Below are 21,994 nucleotides of genomic sequence, written 5' to 3' on the forward strand. Positions count from 1 at the left end.
TTTGAACAGAAACTGAGCTCCTGTCACTGTGGCTGAAGAATGCTACTGCACCTGTTAGTGCAGCCACCTCTATCTGAAACACACACACATCCGTTCTGCACCAGCACGGCACAGCGTGAAGGGAACATTCTGATCAAAAGCTTGTCTTCATTACAGCCTCACAGCTCATTCACATGCTGAGAGATAGTGAGAAGATACACTCTTCCATTAAAAAACCTTTTAATGGAAGCTTCTTTAAAGAGTGAAATGTGTGAAGAAGTTTTTTTTAAGCTTAATATCCTCCACAAGTCCATTTAGATGGTGTATACTAACCACCAAAATCAATCAGTTTAGCAGAATATGATGTGTTTCTGGCTGTGTGCACATACACCTTGGGTGTGCACACTTAAGTCATACAGCATGGCATTTGATTCAACAGTCATTTGGCTTCTGGCCTGGCTGCCCCTGCTGCTCTGCCATGTGATGTTCATAAAAAGAAAAAGAAGCCTCAAAGAATTGAAAAACCCCACTGCACACAATACTCTTCTGTTATGAGGTCATATTGGGCGTGATGTCTTCTGCTAGGAGTTTAGAGACAGTTCAAAGTTCTGCCCCAACCCACACTGAACAGTTCAAGGCATGTTGGTCAAATTGATTATATATAAAAATAGTCCTTCATAAAGCATATTAAATAAATATATTTTTACAAATATTTACATTATAAACAAAACGCTGTGAAACCAGTTGGATGAGATGCAAAGTCTTGTGCAGCTTTCCAAGCAGAGTTTCTCCGGAGCTACAGGGGCCAATGTTATTTCGAGCATCGACCTGCAGATAGTGACGCGGAGCGTGCGAGCTGTTTCCGCTGGCCTTTTGTATACTGGCGTAAAACAAAGTCATAGTTGGCCGAAGTTGACATAGCATAGTAGACGTTGGCTTTGTCTGGAATGACTAGTTCTGAAAATGAAATAAGAACATTTAACGTAAGTTTTGTCACAAGGTAAATACAATTTTTTTTACACTAACTTCCATTATCATTTTTTCCCCTTCTATCTATAAGTTTAGAAAGATGATTTAGAAAGTGGTCCTTCAAAAATGATTTTGATTAACTATTACACAAAGAAGTTACAAAAAACTAAATACAATAAAATAAACTGTAGCAGTAAGTGTAGTGTAGCACCCTTACCTTTGTCTTGTGGCAACATCTGGATAAGTGTAAAGTCCTGCACACTGGCATTCTCCAGGTTGTGCTTCTGCAGAGCCCTCTCGATCACTTGAGCTGTCTTATCCTGACTCGTTAGCTGAGAAGGAAACATGTCATGGTCACTGAAACCATTTAAACTTTACATAACAGGGCACTTTTGTCTTTTTTTTCAACCTGGCAAACTAGTTTTCATCTGTGAATCTCAGAAATAATGACCAAGCACTATTAATCTTATTTTGTGATCGTCATGTAATTTAAGTTAAACATGCCAAGTACAGAAATATACTGTAATTACTGATGTCATAAATTGATCCAGGCAATTTTTTTGTTTTTTTTGTGCTCTTTTTATTCAACTGTAAAGATACCATAAATAAACATTAGGCATAAGGTGCAGAAACAAGGCACATTTTCAGTGGTAAACAAAGCAGTTGAAATGTTTGCAGTGTTTTATATAATGTGCTTTGTTACTTGGTTAGCTTGTTTAACTTAGTTAAACTTTTTACTTTCGTCATCTTACTTCACATTAAAAAATCATTCACATCCCAAAATATAACATGTTTTTCCCCATTCCTATTATTACATTTTCTCCCCCTTAGTCTATGTTTTTAAAAGAAACCAAATAGAACCAAACCTTGGCTGACTGGTCAGTACTCACCAGGATGCTCTTGTACATGTTTCCGTTGTTGCCACGCTCCACGGTGACCCTGATGATGCAGGAGTCAGCCACCTGTCTGTTGTAGAGGGGCAGGGAGGTCATGGAGACTGAGCGTTTATGGCCGGGCTTGGATGGAGAGGAGGAAGAGGACGTTTGAGGAAGGATGAGGTCGGCTTTGGAGCTGGACGAGGAACTGGAGGAGTCGGGAGAAGAGGAGTGAGGAGCATCGGCCATGTTTTGGCAGGAGCTGGAGAGGGACTAGAGGGAGAAACAGAGAAGACGTTTGGATGTGTTGTATGTATGTGCCACAACGTAACGTAGATCTGTTAATGCAATAAGCCATGGGAATGCAGTACATTCAAGATACTGGCAACCTTGTGGATATTCTAAGCAACTTCAAACCATATTAAACAACTCTAACCACACATGTGGACATGGACACTGACACTGGTTTAATCTTGTCGCACAAACAGAGATTTCACATAACTAAAAGCCTTGATAGTTGTTTACTGGGCTAGGATCCTCGCACTTCTGAGTGAATGCTAAAGGAATGTACACACCAAGTATTCTACTGTTGCAACACAATCAAAATGCCATTCTTTACAACGTGATGTTCTTTTAGTTTTGCTTAGCCCTTAGAGATCTAGAGTCACTGTTGTTTTCAATACATTTGGTAATAATATTTTCAGATTTTTATTTAAAGTAATAAATTGACATTCTGACAGGTTTTAATCCACATTTCTGACATTTTTCATTCATTCTGATGTCAAAAAGATACCACAGTGACACTGAAAGAAAAACATGGGTTATTCTTTCCTTCTGCATGACAAGGCTGTAAACACAATGTGGAGGAAGAAAACGGCTCTGAGATGAGGGGAATTTCAAGAATTTAAGCTGAGAAGTGTGTCTCACAAGGTTTCTTAAGTATCGCTGCTGCGTGCTTTGGGAGGTGAAGAGTGTGAAAGGGAGTGTGACGGCTGACGTAATAACTCTGCCATGCTTTGCTGAAGTGCCGTCAGCTATGCAAACAGCTCTCCAGTCAAGTCTCAAGATCCAGGTTAATATACAATGGAGAACATTCAAGGACAGAAGAGCCTCAATGTAATGAGACATTATGTAAAACATCAGGGAATAAGCCACCGCTGATCATGTTACAGTGAATGTTTTCTACACTGGAGAAGTCTGGAGAACACTGCAATGTGTATATCACTAACACATTTCCACATCAAGCAGATAGTAACTGTGTTGATGTAACATAATTCATTCATGTAGATTCATGTTCCTTTCTTTACAGTGTAGGGAGTGAATGTGTGACTCTCTGAAGTTGATAATCTACTGAGAGTTGAGTACTGTGTTGCAAGTGGATGTTTGTTTCGTGACTATATGAGAATGTAGTACGAGTGTGTGTACATTTGCAGTACCTGTGCTCCGAGAAGAGATGACTGATTGGTGGAGAGATCCTCCATTTCAGAGCTGCTGGATCCAGATGAGGACACACTAATCTGGTCAGCATTCTTTTTTGAGCCCTCGCTGACACTCAATAAGCTGCATGCATGTACCCACACACACATGGCGATGGTATAAGTTATAGCATTTCACATTGTAGTATGCCATGCTATTTCCTAACATGATATAACCATTACACTATAATCAGAACATATACCATGTCATGTAATGTACTGTAAAAGTTCACACTCACGAGGAAAGCTTCTTGGTCAGTACACGATGACTCCAGGCTCCACCGCTGGATGGTGGACTGGTGTCCAGGGGTGGCTCCAGCTCTCTGGACAACTCATAGCTGATAGTATATATAGAGGGACAATGAGGTTTGCAATAAAGTGCACAAATGCAGACAAATTTGATTCTGTTTAACCAACTAAAACTTGGTTAGGAGGTCTATCTTGGTGTGTCCAAGCTAGGGAGGTCCTGTCATTTAAGCAATTTCCAAGAAAAAGATTTCAATTCAGTATATATCTGCAATGTCCACAGGCTGTAGTTGTAAAAGGGCAGCAGTAGACAAACAAGCACAATGCAAATGAGGCTTTTGCTTGTTTAAGTTGTCAAATGGACAATGCACAGAACATAAACAAAACAAATGCAAAACACTAGATTACAGAACTGGCTGCCCAAAATTTTGGAAAGACAAGGTAACAGAAAATAGGCAAATCCATGTCACTAGCCATGTAACTACTGATAATGCAAGCCAGGAAATATGTGAGATAAACTGTGTATACACACCCACACCCACATATATATATATATACAGGGAATGAGGAACAGTTGGGGAGACTAATTACAAGGAGAAAAATACACAGCAGGTGAGTGGGACACGAGGGGGTAAAACTAGGGCAACAAGATGAGGTGGATACAAAAAAGGGCGGGGCCTGATAGGGAGATCATGACATTAGATTTCCCTGTTGTAATAGTACTCTCTAAATAATAGTAGTTTTGTCTGAATAAACTGTCGTGTAATAACACAACCTGCTAATAAACCCAGCCATGCAGCATGTTACTGTTAGTGACTGGTTATGCAGGCTATCTGAGATAATTTGGGGAAGTTACAGATGATGTAAGAACTGGCCAATCACAAATTATGTTACAGAATCTCCCCTGATAAACAATCCAGCTCGAGTTGTACACTAGATATCCTCAAAGGGTATACAATTCTGTCCACAGAGGAAAGGATTCCAGTTCTATGTTCCAGCACTAACACAACCAAACCAGGTAACTGTGCCCTGAGCTGAATTAGGTGGTTTTGAGCAGGGAAATCACCAAACTCTTGCAAATTCCTGGACTACAGCTAGAGCTTTAGAATGCAGGATACATTTATAGACAATGCGTTATGCACAAAATTGTTGCTGTATTTTGCTCTATTAGCTCATTAACATGTCAATTCTGATGAGTGGTTCCTTGGTAAAGCACAGAATGGCATGCTGAGCACCAGCAGTTATTTAATGAATAGGACTCTTAATGGTAGTACTATTTTTGAACTCGCTTAAGAGAACAGCATAGTCAGTAGATCCATAACCCCAAACATATCGAGTACATGGGCATGCTTACTTCATATGCGAATGTGTAAACTTATTGTGAACTTGTTTCAAAATGCACAAATTGATCAGCTATCAACATCGACCACAATAAGGTGTTAATCAAGTGTTATTTCCTAAAAGCCTTCTTGAGCCTCACCTTTCCTGGTCTGTGAGCAGCCTCTGACGCTGTAGCCAGGCTGCAATCTGAGGGTGGTGAGGCAACATATACTGGGAGCAAGATGTCTGCAGCTGACGGATCTGCCACAGAATCTCGTATTCCTACAGGCAATCAGAGTTTGGAGAAAATAAAGATGGTGAAAAGGGTGAGTTAGTGAGGGAATGGCTGGGTGGAGGCTGGGCAGCCACCAATACAATTATGAAACACCCTGCTTCCACATGGTACAACTGAGCAGTCATTAGATTAGATTGCACTCATTGAGCTACAGAGGGCAAGTTCCTCAGCAAACCGAGTGTTATACACAGCCAGAAACCCATCCCTACAGTGTCAACACTCCTTAATAAAGGATATTTGAGGATATCCCCTGGGCTCAGAGCAGCCTTATCTCTGAGGCCACACCAATGTGTATCGATAAAGCACGCAATGTGGCCACCCACGCAGCCTGCCAGCCATGTGCGTGCCAATTTAACTGTGAGAGAAAGTGAGAAACTTACCCTCCTCCGTTTTTCAAAGTTGATGAGGCCACACTGTTGAGAAAAAGAAACTCATGTTAATCATTAGTTTCTTATGTTGTGCATATGCTGATTAAAGACAGTTTGCAACATACCGCCACCGTCATGCAAAAACCTTGTATCTCCTGCTGTTATAAAATAATCTAAATCTGGTGGTTGTTCCTTACATTGTCTCACAGTTGTACGATGAATAGAACCGCAACAGATAACACCACTACCTGCCAGTGAGTTACCACACCATGTGGGAGACTGGGGTTTGATTCCTGGTCTGGGTGGCTGTGCTGCGCTACACCAATAAGAGTCCTTGGGCAAGACTCCTAACACTACATTGGCCCTCCTCTGTAATACCAGTAACCTTGTAAGTCGCTTTGGATAAGAGCGTCAGATAAATGTAAATGTAAATTCCAAAATGACTTGGAATCAAAACTTTGCCTTAGCAGACTAGTGTTTAATGCCCTAGATTCCTAACTCTACATTCATATAATTGTGAAACATGATTTTAACATAAGTTGCTCTGAAAAAGAGCAATAGCCATAAGAGTAATAACCTTAAGTTGTTCTGGATAAGGGCCATGGATATGGGTATTGTAGCAAAAAATCATCGCTGTCATATAAAAACAATGTATCTACATTTTTTACATGTTCTGGATCTTTAGAATAAGACATATGTATAAAGAAGTCTAAATGTATATATAAGATTAACAGACAGATAAAAATGCTCCAACATGACTGTCACTGAAAGTTTAGAAGGTTTTTACTTCTGCCTGTAAAGTTCCATTTTAAAGATTTTTATGTGACAGCAACAACTGTAAGCTTAACAATCTGCAATTCCCACATAACCCATTTTTCAGAATGTTTTAAAAGCTTTGATTGAGAGGTAATTTTACAACTTAGGGGCCTAAATTGAAATGTAACTCACTCAAAATTTCCAATTACTCAAAAGAAAAAAGGACAGCACACCTAAACTCCTGGCCTGTTTTCAGTATCTCAGTGTATGTGCATAAACTCATGTTGAACTTTACCTCCACAGAGTCAGGCAGTGCTGTATCCAGCATTGTGAGCACAGTCAGGTAAGTTCCCAAGTAAGGCACGGCTCCGCTGGTGGTGCTCTGTGGAAAAGCGCAGGCATTAGCAGAACTGTTATTAACTGAGATCAGTTAGGCCAACAGTCTTTCAGAATACAAAGAGACCTCAAAACACAGGACAGCAATGTTTAAGGTAAAATATTGAATTAGGTCTGTAGGAACAAGACTGCTCATTAAGTATAGTGACTTTCAATGCAATTAATCTCCACAACAATTTATGTTGTTTAGAGTTCTGAGTGGGAGAAAAGAAACTGATACAGCGAAGAATAAATAAACAAAGTGAGAAAATTCCCCGCATGTGATTTCTTATAAGGCACAGAATCTGTGTCCTGAAAAAGCACTGAGTAGACATAATTTAGCCCACTTCATGCTTACTTCCTTTTTCGGACAGGGGGCCAAATTGCTTACACATCTGCTGACCTTGGAGTTTCCTTCTCAATTATATTTTATGATTAGAGGAAGCAGCACGGTTTTGTTTAGTAAAATAAAAGAAGTGATTATTTATAGACTCTGCACACATTAAAATAAAGGTTTTACCATCTGTCTGGATACAGGGCATCGTTTGGACGTCCTGGGCGAAATGTTATCCACAGCTGCCTGGCCTCCGTCCTACAACATTTTGAGAGAATGTTATCAGATGAATCCGTGTCAGTGAAGTGAATTCTTGAACAAAGGAGCATATATATATATATATATATATATATATATACACACACACTTTTTTCAATCACACTGAACAAACATTATTATACAGTCATAATGAATTATTCAAATGCTTTTCCCTGTAAACTGAACAGTAGCTGAAGACCCACTGACTTAACACTCACTTCCTATTGGCTTCTGATCTAAGTCTCAACAGTGTTTCAGGTCTCTATTACGTACAACAAAAAGCAGGGAAAATTACTGTCTGTGGGAAGTAGCCTTAAGCTACAGATGAAACTGATAGAGATTAAGCTGGAAAAGGCTGGAGTATTCCTTTGAAGAACCATTTAAAGAAGCACTAAATCATTCTTTAGAGAACCAAAGTTGTTTATTCTATGGTATCGCTTTGTGCATCTTTTAAAGAGTGCAAGTTCAATAACAGAAAGAGTGTTCATGGAAAGTATTAACATTAGTTTTGTAGCCAAGACCATTAGCTTGCATAAGACTGAGATCAGGACATATCAACATGACAGATACCATAGTAACAAATTAAAATTAAATCAACATAAACAACATAGTTGTAAATGGTAAGGTTAAAGACATGTATGTACTTTAAGTACTATCTAAATGTCAGCTTGTATACAATCAATCCAGTTTAATGGTCAGACACTGATTAAGCATACCTAATTTTCTTTCGTTAACCAACCACAGTACAGATATTTTAAACACCAAGATTTTATTTTGTGCTGTTTTGGTGTTGCTGTTGATAGTGCTGCTGCAAGTGGTGCAGTGACGCATGTATACCAATTTAAACCATTGATATATGAACTTGATATATGAACAGTATATTGTTATATAGCAAAAAATCTTACAGTACAGCAAGTACCTCCAGTACCTCCTTACCCTGAGATTAATGTTAAATAGTGTTCAGACCTAGAGAACACCATGTCTCAATTCCAACACTGAAATCAAGTACTGTAAAACTACTAAAAAACAATGGCAGACTCCGGAAGCAAGAATCTAGTTACTTATTCAATGGGAGGCACATGTTAGTATGTGCATAAGTTACCCATGGCAAATTGAAGAACACTGAGTGAAAGCAGCAGTTCAGGTAAGGCTAAGTCCTCTATAATGAGCTAGGAAATCTGATTAAACTACATGGCTTTCCTAAAACATGTTAACAAGCATGCAAGCATTACTGCAAAGTGAACACTGAGAAAGAACATTTTTTAAAATGTCTTTGTTTTCCTGAAAATTCCTTTTAAACGAAGAACACCTGAATCTAATTCTCAAGTAGAACAAATTAAGTGAGGGAAGACACAAGCATTGCAACCTCATAAATCTCCCTTGAAGATTGGTTATCATCATCAGGTTAGTGGTTAAAATTGGAACCTGGGCCTACTGATTGAAGCACTGAGATCATGAGCAAATACTAAAATGACTTCTGGGTGCAGAAGAACAACACTGGGCAAATATATACCAAGTAAGATCATTTGAGTCTAAATCTACATTGGCAATCACTTCAAAACAAGGTCTTTGCTCAAATACACTAAGCAAAGTCAAGGTTAATACTTAATGTATCCATCTTTACACACATGCAAAGTGTTTTTGTAAATAAGAAAATCTTAGAAATTAGATATTTTACAAGCAATAAGCCAAAAACAAACACACATTCAGTAATCTGTGTGTATGCGGTGTGTCTTATCTTACCTCCACAAAGATTTCTCTGCTGGTCAGTACACAGTTCTCATCAGGGAAAGTTTCAGACAGGTTCTCAAAGATACTCATGCTCTCCCTGGAAAAGTACAGAGTACAGCATAAACAAACCGGAACACACTGTAACTCCATTAGAAAAGCTAATTTTCCATAACACTGTACAGGACCTACAAGACCCAACTCCAGGAAAGAGGTTAAATGAAAGTTAAAATAGTATAATTGGTGATCATTTCCTCTTTGAATGTGTGTCAGTTTAGGGTGTACCTGCTCACTGCAGCCCAAGTCTTCCTCAGTCTGTAGATAGGGTTGGATTGCAGTGCAGACAGGATGGCCCTCAGGGAGGAGAAGTTCTTCAGCTGCCTGCACTCCTGTGGGTTAAAAACAAATCATTGCACCATCTGACAAAAACATTATTAGATGTGCGCTTGTGAAAGAGGTTGATTTGTAACGGGTATACCTTATGTAGTTTGTATAATTGTGGCAGTAACTTTTTTACCCTTATATGAAGAGTTTAAAATATTGCATGACCATTAAGGCAAAGCATCCAGTGTGAGACCCAAAAGAGTAACAGTATTTTTAGTTTGAAATTCTCACTTTGTAAAAAAGGATGCTTCAACAACATACTTTAAATGGTTGTGGGCTGTCAAAATACTTGGTTAGATTCAAGTAGACTCGACAAATATTAGACATATTATACAAATATTATATATATACATTGTTTGGTCTTTTAGTGAAACTATTAATGTGATCAATCAGATTTTTTTGTAATCTAAAATAGTCAACAGTGAGACCACAAAAGAGGGAATGGTTTATTGGCAGGCAAATGCTTAGTAAAGTATCTAACCTGTGCAACTCGTATCCACTTCTCAATGATTCTGGCTCTCTGAGAAATAGTGGACTGTGGACTGGAAGAAGGACAGGTGGAGGGGCAAAGCAGTGAAGTGATAACGCGGTTAGTGATGGCATTGAACTGGGCAATGGTAGCGCGGATGGTGGGTGATAGATTCTCCTTCTTATCTCTCTGAGACCATACACAGCCCAGGCACTGGAAGGGCACCACCTTCACAAACAACTCCTAAAAGTCCATACAGAAGATTATTCAGATTTAAGGGTTAATGGACACAGGCATGTATCAAAACAGTGACGAACCAATCAGGAGGAGTAGTAGTGAGTGTAGTATTGAGACTCACAGCGTCCAGCCTGGTGAGCTGTTCTGCAAGACCTGTAATGGAGAAAGCCATGAAGTCCGTCTGATCGGCTGGATCATCTGACTCCAAGTCATTTTCTTCCTGATCCACTACTGGTTCATCTTCCAGACTTGCCTGCTCATTATTCACAACATCTGAGAGGAGAAAATAAAGTTTACATTGCTAGTGAGCACAGACGCATAACAGACAAGATGTTGCCATCATGATGTACGGGGCCACAATAAGGTAATACTCTTTTTATTTATTTATTTGACAGAGACAAATAAACATTCTTATATAAAATACAGCACAATTCTGTGGTAAGGATGCAGAAAAGAGTTTCTTTGGATGACCATTCATCTGGTGGTCATATTTGTGCAGGACTCCCTGCACAGTAGAAGAGTGCACCACCACTCCAAAGTCTAATAAATGCTCCTGAAAGTTTTTTTTTCAGTCAAACAAGGGATTAGATTTGCCTTTCTAGCAATTCTACAAGCCATTCTTTCGAAAAGAGTTAAAGTGTCTTCCAGTCTTCCACTTGACCTCTTGACCTTGCTAGACCCTAGCATCAGTTATTATAATTTTCATAGTGCTAGCCAGCAGCAAAAAGGGGCCCATGGCTGCTGTTAATTCTGACAAGGTCACATATTTATACATTGTATTTCACATTAACTGTAAAATAAACATGCACTGCCTCAGGGCATCCAACAAACCATCTTGGTTTCAGCAAGGATCAAATGCCTGACCTTCTGATTGGAATCTTTTGAGAAGAGCCTCATAGCGCTTAGCCAAAAGAGAAAGAGAGGGATGCCGTCTCAGCTGAAGGCACATCAAGCGCAACGACGAGTGCATTGGAGAGTCCCTGAAATCCTCTGCAAACTCATCCAACCAGATCTGGAGCAAAGTCCACAGAGAGCTAAAACAAAAAGATTAATCAGAACCACAATTTTAAGTTATCATCCTTCTCACAAACTGCACAATTTCCAGACTTTTCAAACACTCAATGAGGCATTTTTTCCCCACTCATAGATTAACCCTAGTTCTAAGTGCCTTAAGGACTTTCCATGGAGATACTCATTGACAGAGTGATTCACTCCAATTTCAGGTTTAATCTGTGCCCGGAAAACAAGTTTTGAAGCAAGCACCAGCAAGTATTAGACTGATAGACTGATAGTATTAGACTGAGACCATTTTACTGATACAACTACATTCTTTTTCAGATGTACAGAGAAAATAAAAGCTGAAACAAGATTAGTTTTAGGCATGTGCCAAAATGAAAAACTACATTTCACAATATATATATATATATCTACCATTAAACTAACATTTAGCTGCCCACATACATTGTATACGAAAAGAGAAGAAAACACATTATAGCCACATACATGTTTATGTCATTTGAAATTAATCATTATATACAAAAATATGTTTTATGGCTACTTTTTAATGTAGCCATTTTTACCTCTAGGGGAGTGTATATAGAATGGTACACAGAATGGCCTCTACCATTACCACACCCAACCTCCAGCAGCTTCAGCTGGGTCTGGGTCTTGTTTGTCAGTTAATTATTAGGCTCTTGGCCACCTTTTTAAGTTAAGCAAAACTGCAAGTCGTTGTTCAAAGCACTGTCAATCATCTAATGAAACTGGAACATTTGCTGTTTTCTTGGTTGTACATTCTGCACATTTCTGATCACCTTTGGTGTTATGTAATATTTATCTACATTGTTATGGTCTGCATTTTTTTGGCAAGGTACTGTTTTGCCTGCATGAACAGTATGTGGGTTCATCTGCCTCTTGATCACTGATGAAATTTCTTTGGAACTGACATACCCAGTCCACCTATTTAATAGGCACAGTATCGTTTTGTTTTGTTTTGTTTTTTTTGCTTTTTTTAAATAGCAATAATGTGTTAGCGGATTTCAGTCTTTGAAAAACATTTCTCTCATCGCTATTTGTATAATGACTCCTCCATCTTCATTTTTTCTGTAATCCTGTCCTCTGGTGTGTCTTAATGAACATCTAGTCTTTTGTTTTCTTACATTTCTTTATTATTTTTTTCAAGGCAATAGATAGACCTTTGGTACACTGAGTATGAAAGGACAGCACTGCGACCTTTTCTGTGAGCTGAGAAGGTACTCAGACCAATAATACAGTACAACAGCTGCACAAACATCAGCTAAAGCATCACAATGTGACAGCGTTGAAAAGCCAGAGCTGCTCTACATATCTAAATACATGTATCCTGTTATCATGGCATATGCTATTACTGAATATTGAATATGGACACAGGGTTACTTAGGGTACATAAGAAACGTTTCTAGTGCAATATTATGTCTCTTACCTCTTATGACACTTGCTGTTGTCCAACTCAGAGGCAAGACTGTCCCTGTTTGAAAGAAAACCAAGACAACACAATCACATTTAAATTGGAAGGGATGAACCAAAAACTGATGACAATTCACCCCTGAGTTACTTTTAGCCTTGAGACATGCTTACTCTGTGTCTGAGAGAAGAGCTAGATGCTAACTATTGCTAAGACCCATTATTAAAGTCTTTACAAAAGCACTACAATATTTGTCTTGTAAATCAGACTATGCTGCACAAAGTTCTGGTGGCAGCACTAAAACAGAAGCCCACTACACCTACCAATGAGCATTTGGCCAAAAGCGCCAATTGTCCTCACTCCAAACATGCTGAGACACAGTCATGTTGTCTGCGAGGGATGACACAACATGTTTAAATGGAAGCTGCCTTTGTTTATTGTCTTTCCAAGTGGTATTTGTTTAAAAAAAACATGTCCTTTACAAGGGAGACAGTCAACCTTCGCTCAAGGCAACCTTGAGCAGGCTATGTAGGCTAGCCTCCGTGGTGCTATGCAGTGATTGTCTGGAATGTGTCTGCTTTGGGTAAAGAACAGACTAAAAAAGAGAGGCTTGTGGCATCCAAATACAGAGAAAATCAGTTCAATGAATGAGTAAGACTGCAGACCCTTTGAAACCTACAGCCCTGGCTATGGTCCATGGTGTCAACATTTCAGGAGAAATCACTCTAGGCCTACGACTTCTCCAGGAAACATTTCGTTCACAACAGAAAGGGAGTGATTTCCAGCAACCCGTGCAGGCCAGTCATGGGATGTGAGTTCAAGGCAACAGGCAGACGGTGAAATAACACAGCAATTAATAACAGTCATGAAAGCAGGAAACTGCAGGTGGGACAGAATGAAACAGAACAAAACCCCAGACACACACATACATGCACATGCAGCATCTTTTTTTCCCAGCCACAAATACACACAACTACACTAAAGGCATGCAGTCATGCTCTGACACATACAAGCAGTCTGAAATCCAGAGATGTCTAGTGAGTGGTGACTAAAGTTGAAGCTGAAAAATAAGCTTTTTTGAAAAATAAAAGTAGCAGAATTTAAGCTATTTTAAATGGACAGTCAATACCGCACACAATGTTTGTTGTCATTTACAATGAATGCAGAAGATATTATGGTGTTCTGCTAAGCCGATGGGCCACATACATTTTTATAGTCTATATATCTATTCTAGCTTCCCAGAGAGAGTGAGGCCCCAGACATCTTCTAGCAGAGGAAGGACCACCCAGACAAAGCAAGGCCATGGATGGCTATGGGACTCACAACTTACAAGCTCCTGACAAAAGGACCAACACTTACACAGCTCAGCCCCTCAGGAGCTGTGAAAGTTTTGTTTCCAGTTTAAATATTCATAAGAATTTAATGTAATATAATAAAACATTATCAGTTAATATTTTGAGCTAATTAATATCATGGGTATAATGTATTTTATTATTACACCCCTATCATAAACACACACCTCTGGAAAAGCATCTCGATGAGTTCATTGGAGCTGGTAAATGTGCGGTAGGTGGACAGCAGTATTCTCCCATAGTCTTGTTCCTGGCAGCAGGGATCGAACAGGTGAGCCACCAGCCGCTCCAGAGTGGCTGCTTTCAGCCTCCGTACCTTACATGTGCGGTACTGCACAAACCCAGAACAGGGACAGGACTCTGTGCCCTCGCTGGACTGCGGGACAGGCTCTCTGCGTAAGGTAACCCCAAACACAGCACCATCTTCAAACTCTTCACCCCACTCCTGAACTGGATCCTGGAACAGCAACACAAAAACACAAACATCAATTTGTTTCATTTAGACCTGAATAATGTAACTATTTCAAGATGAATTAATTAATTATGAAATACAACCTTTTTAAAAAAGATGATTGAAGAAACATTAAGATAAATTATAATTATTTTCATTACTATTGTTAATTATTTTAAAAGCCTGTAGAATAATCAACCCAAGGTCCAGCCCTGCTAAAGAATAAATGTTCATATTTACAAAACGTCATGAACTGGCAGATAAAGTCGTAAGCAAATGTTCTATGCAACACCTCTGGTCAATTTGTTGATTTTCTAAGTAAAATTAAAGTAAACTAATCCTCTATAAGCTTAACTATACCTTCTACAGTAAAGCACAATTTCTACATATGTGCCAAATTTTACGAAAAATTACAAAACACAAAAAGACACTTTTTTTCACTTAGAAAATCAACAAAATTTCATTTGGTCAAAGGTGCTCACACAACTCTGCTATTATCAGCTTCACGTTAAATGAACAATTAATCTCCAACTGCTTGTAGCTTTAGCACCTGTCACCCTGCTCCTATTATAAATGTGCTATTAAGTGTAGAGAAACATGCCAAATTATAGTTATACAGCATAGCCCATAGTCTGTGGTACAGTGGGGATTTATATGATGTACAGTTAACAGGAATTTAACGAACGCTATTATTTATAATAATCTAAATCTAGATGCTTGTGTTTTAAACTCACTCCACACCAGCTTCCTTACCTTATCTGCTTTCCCTGATTCTGCCTGATCTGTCGCTCACGGCTCAGGGTAAATATACTGGCAGAACTGACTAGCCTATGGATCCACATGGAAACAAGATCAGGCAAAATCTAGGACAGGATTTGTCATTCACATATTTACTTTTTTAAATGTCCCCAAGTCTCTCTCTGGAGCTCCCAGCTTCCAAGCCGACTTGCCGCTGAGCACAGGGTCTCCAATAAATAAATAAATTAATAAATTCATTTAAAACACAAGGAAAACTTTGAATGTTCCTAACATTTCTTATCTGTCTTCATCATTCCTAAACCATACAGGCTTAATGAAATGTTGCTTAACATGCTCATTAACTGTAAAGCGAACATTTTAGCTTTAAGCTTTTGCTACACCCTAACAGACACACAGTAACACCTGAATGACATTCAAGGCAAACACATTTTCTCATAGGAACATTTTGCCATTTCTACCTCTTTTGTTTAGTTACCTGCAGCCCTCAGGCTTAGTGTTTGGAGAAACAACAATGAGGCCTGAGCAGTCAGCTAAAAGCAGAGCAGTGTAACCCACAGCAAACACTCACTGAGACAGTCAACACACGCACACTCTCGCAAAGAACTGGGCCAACGAGTGATGTCAGCAAAAGAGACAGTACAGTACAAGTCAACACAAGAATCAAGCATGTGATTGGAAACACAGGTGAGCCTCTCACTGGCTAATGCCTCGCTGAGTAACCTAAGTACAGACCACCACAAAATCTCATAATGAGCGGCTGTGTGGCTTTCAGACTGCTATTTACGGGCCATTAGGGCATCAACTGCAAGCCAAGCATGCGATTCCACAGGTGAGCCACCTATGAGGGATGACTTCAGCGCCAGTAAAAAAAAAAAAAAAAAAAAAAAAAAAAAAAAGTTCAATTTTAGAGATGGTGTATTAGAGATGGTTGGTGTGGTGTAGTGGATAACAACACTGTCTTCCTTGTGGAAGGCTAGGGTTTGATTTCGCAGCTGGGCAAGCACACCACACCACACTACACCAATAAAAGTCCTTGAGCAAGACTCCCAATACTACATTCTCTTACCTGTCTAACATGATTCAAATGTAAGTCGCTTTGGATAAGAACAGGAGCTTAATGCTGTAAATGTAGTGATATCACTGGATGTGGTTATTTGAGCGATATCATCTGAACCTGTCGACATAGCCTGGTAGTTGTTCTTTACATTAAAAAAAAATCATTATAAATGGACCAATAGAAATGTTCCAAAATGACTTTCATTGGAAGTTAAAGTAAGGTTTTTCTCCTTCTACAGTAAAGGTGCCATTTGGAAAATGTAAGATTTTTGCATGTCAGAGACTGATCTATCTTGAACTAGCCCACGCTCACACTGTTTGATGCAATGGGAGCTGTGCTGTTCTTTCTGTGGGGTGACAGATTCAAAAACATTGTAAAAACAGAAACGTGGCAAGAATACACACAAATGTGCTCTGAATGGCTCAGTGGTCTGATGCGTTACCACTATGGCACGGGGGTCAAATCCCGAGCCATGCCACTTTGCCATCAGGGAGAGCACAATTGGCCATGCTCTTTCCAGGTGGGTAAATGGCTCTCTCTCCTCTCATCACTCTAAAAGCACTGTTTGCCGGCACTGGCGTTAGCTGGTGTGGTGTAGCTGTGGACGTCGGCTGCCTGGCAATGCCACATTGGCTTCAGTTTGAAAAAAGAAGCGGTGGCTGGCTTTGCATGTATTGGAGAAAACACATGGTAAGTCATGGTAAGTCCCTTCTATTGTCGGGAGCATTGCTAGTGCTAGGTGGGCAACGAAGAGGTGGGTTAAGTGTCAGTAGCAAATTGGGGAACAAACTGACAAACAAATGATTTAAACATTCATATATATTAATTCATCCATGTTCAATTTTAGACTTTAGTCCAGTACTCTTATCAACCCTAGAGTGGATAAACCACAGCGTTGTCTGATATTTTCGTAAGAAAGGAAAAGATCTCCAGATGTGTTCCTGTTTGTGAATGTGGACGCCCATTTTTGTGTCCCTCAAATAAGCTTGTATCAATAATCTATGAGCAGTGCCTTTTTCCTTTTGTGTTCACAAGCTACTAAGAACATGCTGTCTGAACTTTCCTGTATTTATGGTTATTAGCTGCCTCAGGTGCAACTATTCATCTCGAGCTCCCAAGCGAACATGAGTTCATTATGGTTTCTGATGAATAAGCATTAGAGGTGCCCTTTGTTTAATGTAAATGCACGAAGCCGGTGAGTAAAAAGAACCATCAACCGAGAAACAGTTCAAAGGAAGAGCATCTGGAACATCGTGACATAACACTTCACAGGGACAAACAGAGAGGAACATTGACTATAAACCTGTATTATTAGTACGAACTGATTCCTAGTTGTTCCTACTGTTTATGACGATGAAGCTTTCATGTATACCTGTGTTGTGTAATCGTTGTTTTTTTATTATTATTTTCAATTAATACCACTGAAGAGAAGGATTAACATTGCTATTGGCCAGTCCACATCTTTGGGCTTACGTAAGCAGGCTAACAGATAATTCTGCCTTTCAGAAATACCTCCCAGCTATTCCCAGACGTTTACATACTGCTGGTACTGTGTACAATATTTCAATGACCCATCTTTACAGTTTTAAACAATTTTATATAAAGCATATATATTTACACACACCAATCAGCCAGAACATTAAAAAAAGTGAATAACATTGATTATCTGGTTATAGTGGCATATGTCAAGGGGTGAATATATTGTCCAGCAAGTGAACAGTCAGTTCTTGATGTTAATGTGTTAGAAGCAAGAAAAATAGGTAAGAGTAGGTAAGAAAGTGTTAGAATCTGACACTCTGAAAAAGCCCGAATTGTGGTAGCTAGACGACTGAGAGCATCTCCAAAACTTGTGGAGTGTTTCCATGGCCCAAGGAAAGTCAACCAGTGAACTGGCAACAGGGTTATGGGTGCCCAACGCTCATTAACGTGGCCCGTCCAATCCCACAAAACAGCTAATGTAGCACAAACTGCTAAAACGGCTATGAGCTTGCAAATTCTATACTGGTGCATCACTAAATCTGACATACACTATATGCTCAAATGTTTGTGGACACCCCTTCTAATGAATGTCATTCAGCTACTTTAAGTGGCACCAGCTGCTGAGAAAGATGTGCAAATGCACACACACAGCTTGTCTAGTCCCTGTAAAGAAACATAATTAACCTGTGGAGCAGTGGAACTGTGGAAAGATGGTGCTCCATCCAATACATTTGCGCTGAGTTGGGGAAATGGTGGGGTGGGGTGATGATCATCCAACATCCTGACCTCAATAATGCTCTTATAGCCAAATGCAAGAAACACTCCAAAATCTAGTAGAAGTAGCCTTTTCTAGACAGTAGCCTTTTCTAGACAGTTACTCCAACAAAAGCAGGTAAACTCTTTTAATACTCTCGATTTCAAGAAGAAACAATGAATGAGCAGGTGTCCCAATACATTTGTCCATACAGTGTATCTGGCTTTGATATTTTAATAAATGGAATATAAACACCTCCCAAAGCCACAAGCACTATATATGCATTTCTCTCAGTCTTCACTTCACATCACAACTGTCCTCTGTAGTGCAGTTAGGCTGAGTCAAGTACACTGTACCAGCATTTGGGCTTGATACAATCAGGTCACGAGTGTCGTGTTTCGTGTCAGCAGTGTGCAGGCATGAGAAGAATGGCCAACTAGTTCGATACGAGACGATGTTCTTCTATCGTTTTACAAATCTCCATTCTTTCACATGACATACACAGGACATACACTAGGAAACACAGCAGCAGCTGCTCTGGACTGTTGCACTGGTGCATCGCAATAAAGTGGTTTATTGATGCATACACAAATAAATGGCCATAAATGTTCAGTGCAGTCATAAAAAACAAGGATCGAAGAGTTACGTGATCAGAGTGATTCGGATAGTTGTATAACACAGTTTCAAAAATCCACAACATAACCCAAGATGCATCATGGGTACTCGTGTTCAAATCAAATTAAGTCATCCTGTCCTTAAGCCAGGTTACAGAGACACAATGGCAGCCATGCAAGCTACAGAACACACTGCTTTCATCTGTCCCAGTGCCCATGTCAGGACGCCAGAAAGCACACAGGGGTCAACCAGTGGCACATGATGCCCATACCCACAGCCAAATCAGCTGTGGAGGAGTTTTGCATTGCCTCTGCGTCACAATTACACAACGCCTGACAATGAGACCCAGTGAAAGAAAGGGACTATAGAAACATGTTCTCTCTCTATTCATTCAGCATGTTACCTGTTTAAAGACGCCTGTTCATTAGTGGTGTGACGACACATATATTCTGAAGTCCTTCCGAGGTCAATACTCAACTTGTTTTGCTACATTTTAGATGTTAAAAAGTTAATTGAATTCTACAGAGCTCTAGTACACAGTTTTCTAGGGATGGAAAAAGGATATTGAGATCAGCATCGGACAAACACTGCCCTCCCCGTGGCAAATTGGAGGTTCGATTTCCATGGCAATGTAAGTCCAGTGAGCTACGGCAGTAAGAATCCATAGCCAAGACTCCTGAATCTACCTGTACTGTCGTACCTGTATAACGTGACTGAAACGCAGTTCGCTCTGAATGAGAACATCAGCTAAAAGTCATGAATGTAATGTAAATGAAAGATCCTCTTTCACAATATCATTCACGCTGCAATTCTGCCCAATCGAAAGCACAGGAAATGGGCTAGTGTGTTTCGCATGTTAATGTACCCCACACAGATTAAGTTTTGGTCTTAAAAAATGTTCCAAACATTTAGTAGTAAATAACTCAGAATAGAAAGGTACCATAGAGAATCAAGATCAGTGCACCCTAACTTTCTTTTGCCACATCTGAAACCCTGGTATAAGTACCATATAAGTAAATGTCATATTTATCTGGAATTCTAGTACAGACATGTACATGGACTATACAGGCTAGTGGATTCAGGCCAGAATTGAGTGCATCCCTATAGATTATATTTCAAAGCAAAAGACAACAGCAAAGTAGCATAAAAATTTGGGCTATAAACAGAAGAACCTGAATGACCCTTATTAACCCTTATTAACAGCATGCAATGGTATCAACGTCAACATGTCGCAAATTATCTGCTGATACTGACTATAAACATTCATTATAACGATCAATGTAAGTATAACCTTTTTCTAAAGATATACACCTAAATTACCTGACCCATAAACTGATCACTGACAGTCCAAAGGAAACCGAGGGATGTGTCGATGACTAGTTCTGATGTGGTAAAATCCTTAGTCATGTATCTATATGAATATGGAAACCTTAATCCCACTATATGGAAACCCTACATCTATTATACACATGTTGAAAACCTGTAATACTTCTCAGATCCTGGTGAATTAGTACAAGAAACTAGGGGAAGTTAAGAGTGATTACTGATTAAGGAACCGAGAGAACACAGATGAGAAAGAGAAAGCCCAGACGTGTGAATAAATAACCCCAGTCTCAGTTAAAACCAAAATATGCACATTAAAGCACAGTCAACTAAGCTGCAGCCAGCACTCAGAGCCAGATGGCAGTTAAATAGAAACTTGGCCTTGACACAAAAACGCCCCTCGCCCTCGACCCTCATCCAGTGTCCGAATCCGTCCGTCTGTCCACACACTCAGCAGTGATATACGAACAGCAGGTGTTTGGGAGGGAGAGGATTTCCCCTCAGATAGCCCACCTTAATGTTACCCCTCAGTTCACTGAGACTCTCAGCTAGCTAGCTATCTAGCTAGCTACCTTTCCTATAATCAGACAGCGGGCGGTTTGAACACACTGTAAACAAAACTCTTTTAATGTGTTTTTTAGTTTTTTTTTTTTTTTACCTTTTAAAGAAAACACATCACACCGTTCACACTCAAACCGCAGAGCAACTTTACCATGGTTAACTCCCATTTCCCCATGTCTCAGGCAGCTTTCCGAGGTGACTCCTATGGGGTGATATCTTCCATGCTGAGATGTCGCCGAATGCTAACCGGGTCTCACAGGTGTCGCTGGAAAACGGCAAAACGTCTAATTTACTTCATAAAAACCGACTGTGGAGGAGGTTTTAACTGGCTTTACGTCTGGATAAAAACTGCTCGGCTGGTTTAAAGCTTCGTCTTGACCCGCTGGTGGGAGTCAGGTCTGAGAGTTCCTGTGAAATGCGTCTCCCGGTCTTTATGAGGGATCCTCAGCTCCACAGCTCCGGTCGCCGCGCGCTCCTGTTGCCACAGTCATCTCCCGCCTCCGTCCCCCTCGAGAGGTCTGAGCGCCAGGCGCCAAGTGGGCGGAGCAAAGAATGACAGCGGCCTCCTGATAGGAGAAGACCGAGGAGGAGGCGTTTCGGTCGCCACGGTAACGCGTGTAAGTCTATAATAACGCCTTTATAATAAAAATAATATATAATAATATTAATAATAATTGTATTTTATAGAGCAGTTTTTGTACAGGCAGCCAAAAGTGCTTCACAGAAAAGTGATGTTAAAGTATAATTGATTGACTCTTTATTATTGTTTGCAATCACAGCAAAACAATTACTGTAAAATGAAAGTATTAAGTATTAATGTACTTAAGTATTACATTTTAATGAAAAAAAAAAGAACTGGATAAATAGGCATCCATCCATCTTTTTACGCACTTCTTCCTGGTCAGAGATACAGTGGGTCCAGAGCCAACCCGGAATTATTGAGCACAAGGCCGAAAAAACACCTGGAAAGGATGCCAGTGTATCACTGTGTACCACACACATACTTACACCTATAGAGTAATTTAGCATAGCCAATTTACCTAACATGTGTGAGGTGGGAGGAAACCGGAGACCAGGCCCCTGGAGCTGTGCAGCACACACACACACACAGACACACTAAAAAAGAAACCAC

At 39.8% G+C, this 21,994-nt stretch overlaps 1 protein-coding gene across 2 annotated transcripts; it reads right to left on the reverse strand.

Annotated features, from left to right (window-relative positions):
- Window positions 1-303: 303 nt before the first annotated feature.
- On the reverse strand, window positions 304-21,336 carry LOC140573930 (ral guanine nucleotide dissociation stimulator-like 1). Of its 2 annotated transcripts, none has more exons than XM_072693560.1 (17): window positions 21,014-21,336; window positions 14,031-14,320; window positions 12,530-12,574; window positions 10,933-11,102; window positions 10,190-10,341; window positions 9,844-10,074; window positions 9,264-9,367; window positions 8,994-9,078; window positions 7,179-7,250; window positions 6,579-6,665; window positions 5,540-5,572; window positions 5,025-5,146; window positions 3,538-3,636; window positions 3,260-3,383; window positions 1,839-2,096; window positions 1,166-1,280; window positions 304-936 (listed from the first exon to the last, which is right to left on the reverse strand). In XM_072693560.1, exons 1-17 carry the CDS (start codon window positions 21,035-21,037, stop codon window positions 791-793), a joined length of 2,157 nt encoding a protein of 718 aa, XP_072549661.1. In that variant the 5' UTR covers window positions 21,038-21,336; the 3' UTR covers window positions 304-790. The 2 variants fall into 2 exon arrangements, with proteins under 2 accessions (XP_072549661.1, XP_072549660.1); XM_072693559.1 differs by lacking the exon at window positions 21,014-21,336 and adding an exon at window positions 15,209-15,852.
- Between the last annotated feature and the right edge of the window lie 658 nt (window positions 21,337-21,994).

Source organism: Salminus brasiliensis, chromosome 12, assembly GCF_030463535.1.
Source record: "Salminus brasiliensis chromosome 12, fSalBra1.hap2, whole genome shotgun sequence".
NCBI classification, from domain to species: Eukaryota; Metazoa; Chordata; class Actinopteri; order Characiformes; family Bryconidae; genus Salminus; species Salminus brasiliensis.

What these genes read in the sequence shown, in the direction of transcription:
- LOC140573930 (XM_072693559.1), bottom strand. Translation starts at nt 15,310, where the DNA reads ATGAATTTATTAATTTATTTATTTATTGGAGACCCTGTGCTCAGCGGC. An exon ending in ACTTTGAAAAACGGAGGAGG is followed by an intron (nt 5,147 to 5,539) that starts GTAAGTTTCTCA and finishes GATTGCCTGTAG; the next exon opens with GAATACGAGATTCTGTGGCA. An exon ending in GATGTTGCCACAAGACAAAG is followed by an intron (nt 937 to 1,165) that starts GTAAGGGTGCTA and finishes TTTCATTTTCAG; the next exon opens with AACTAGTCATTCCAGACAAA.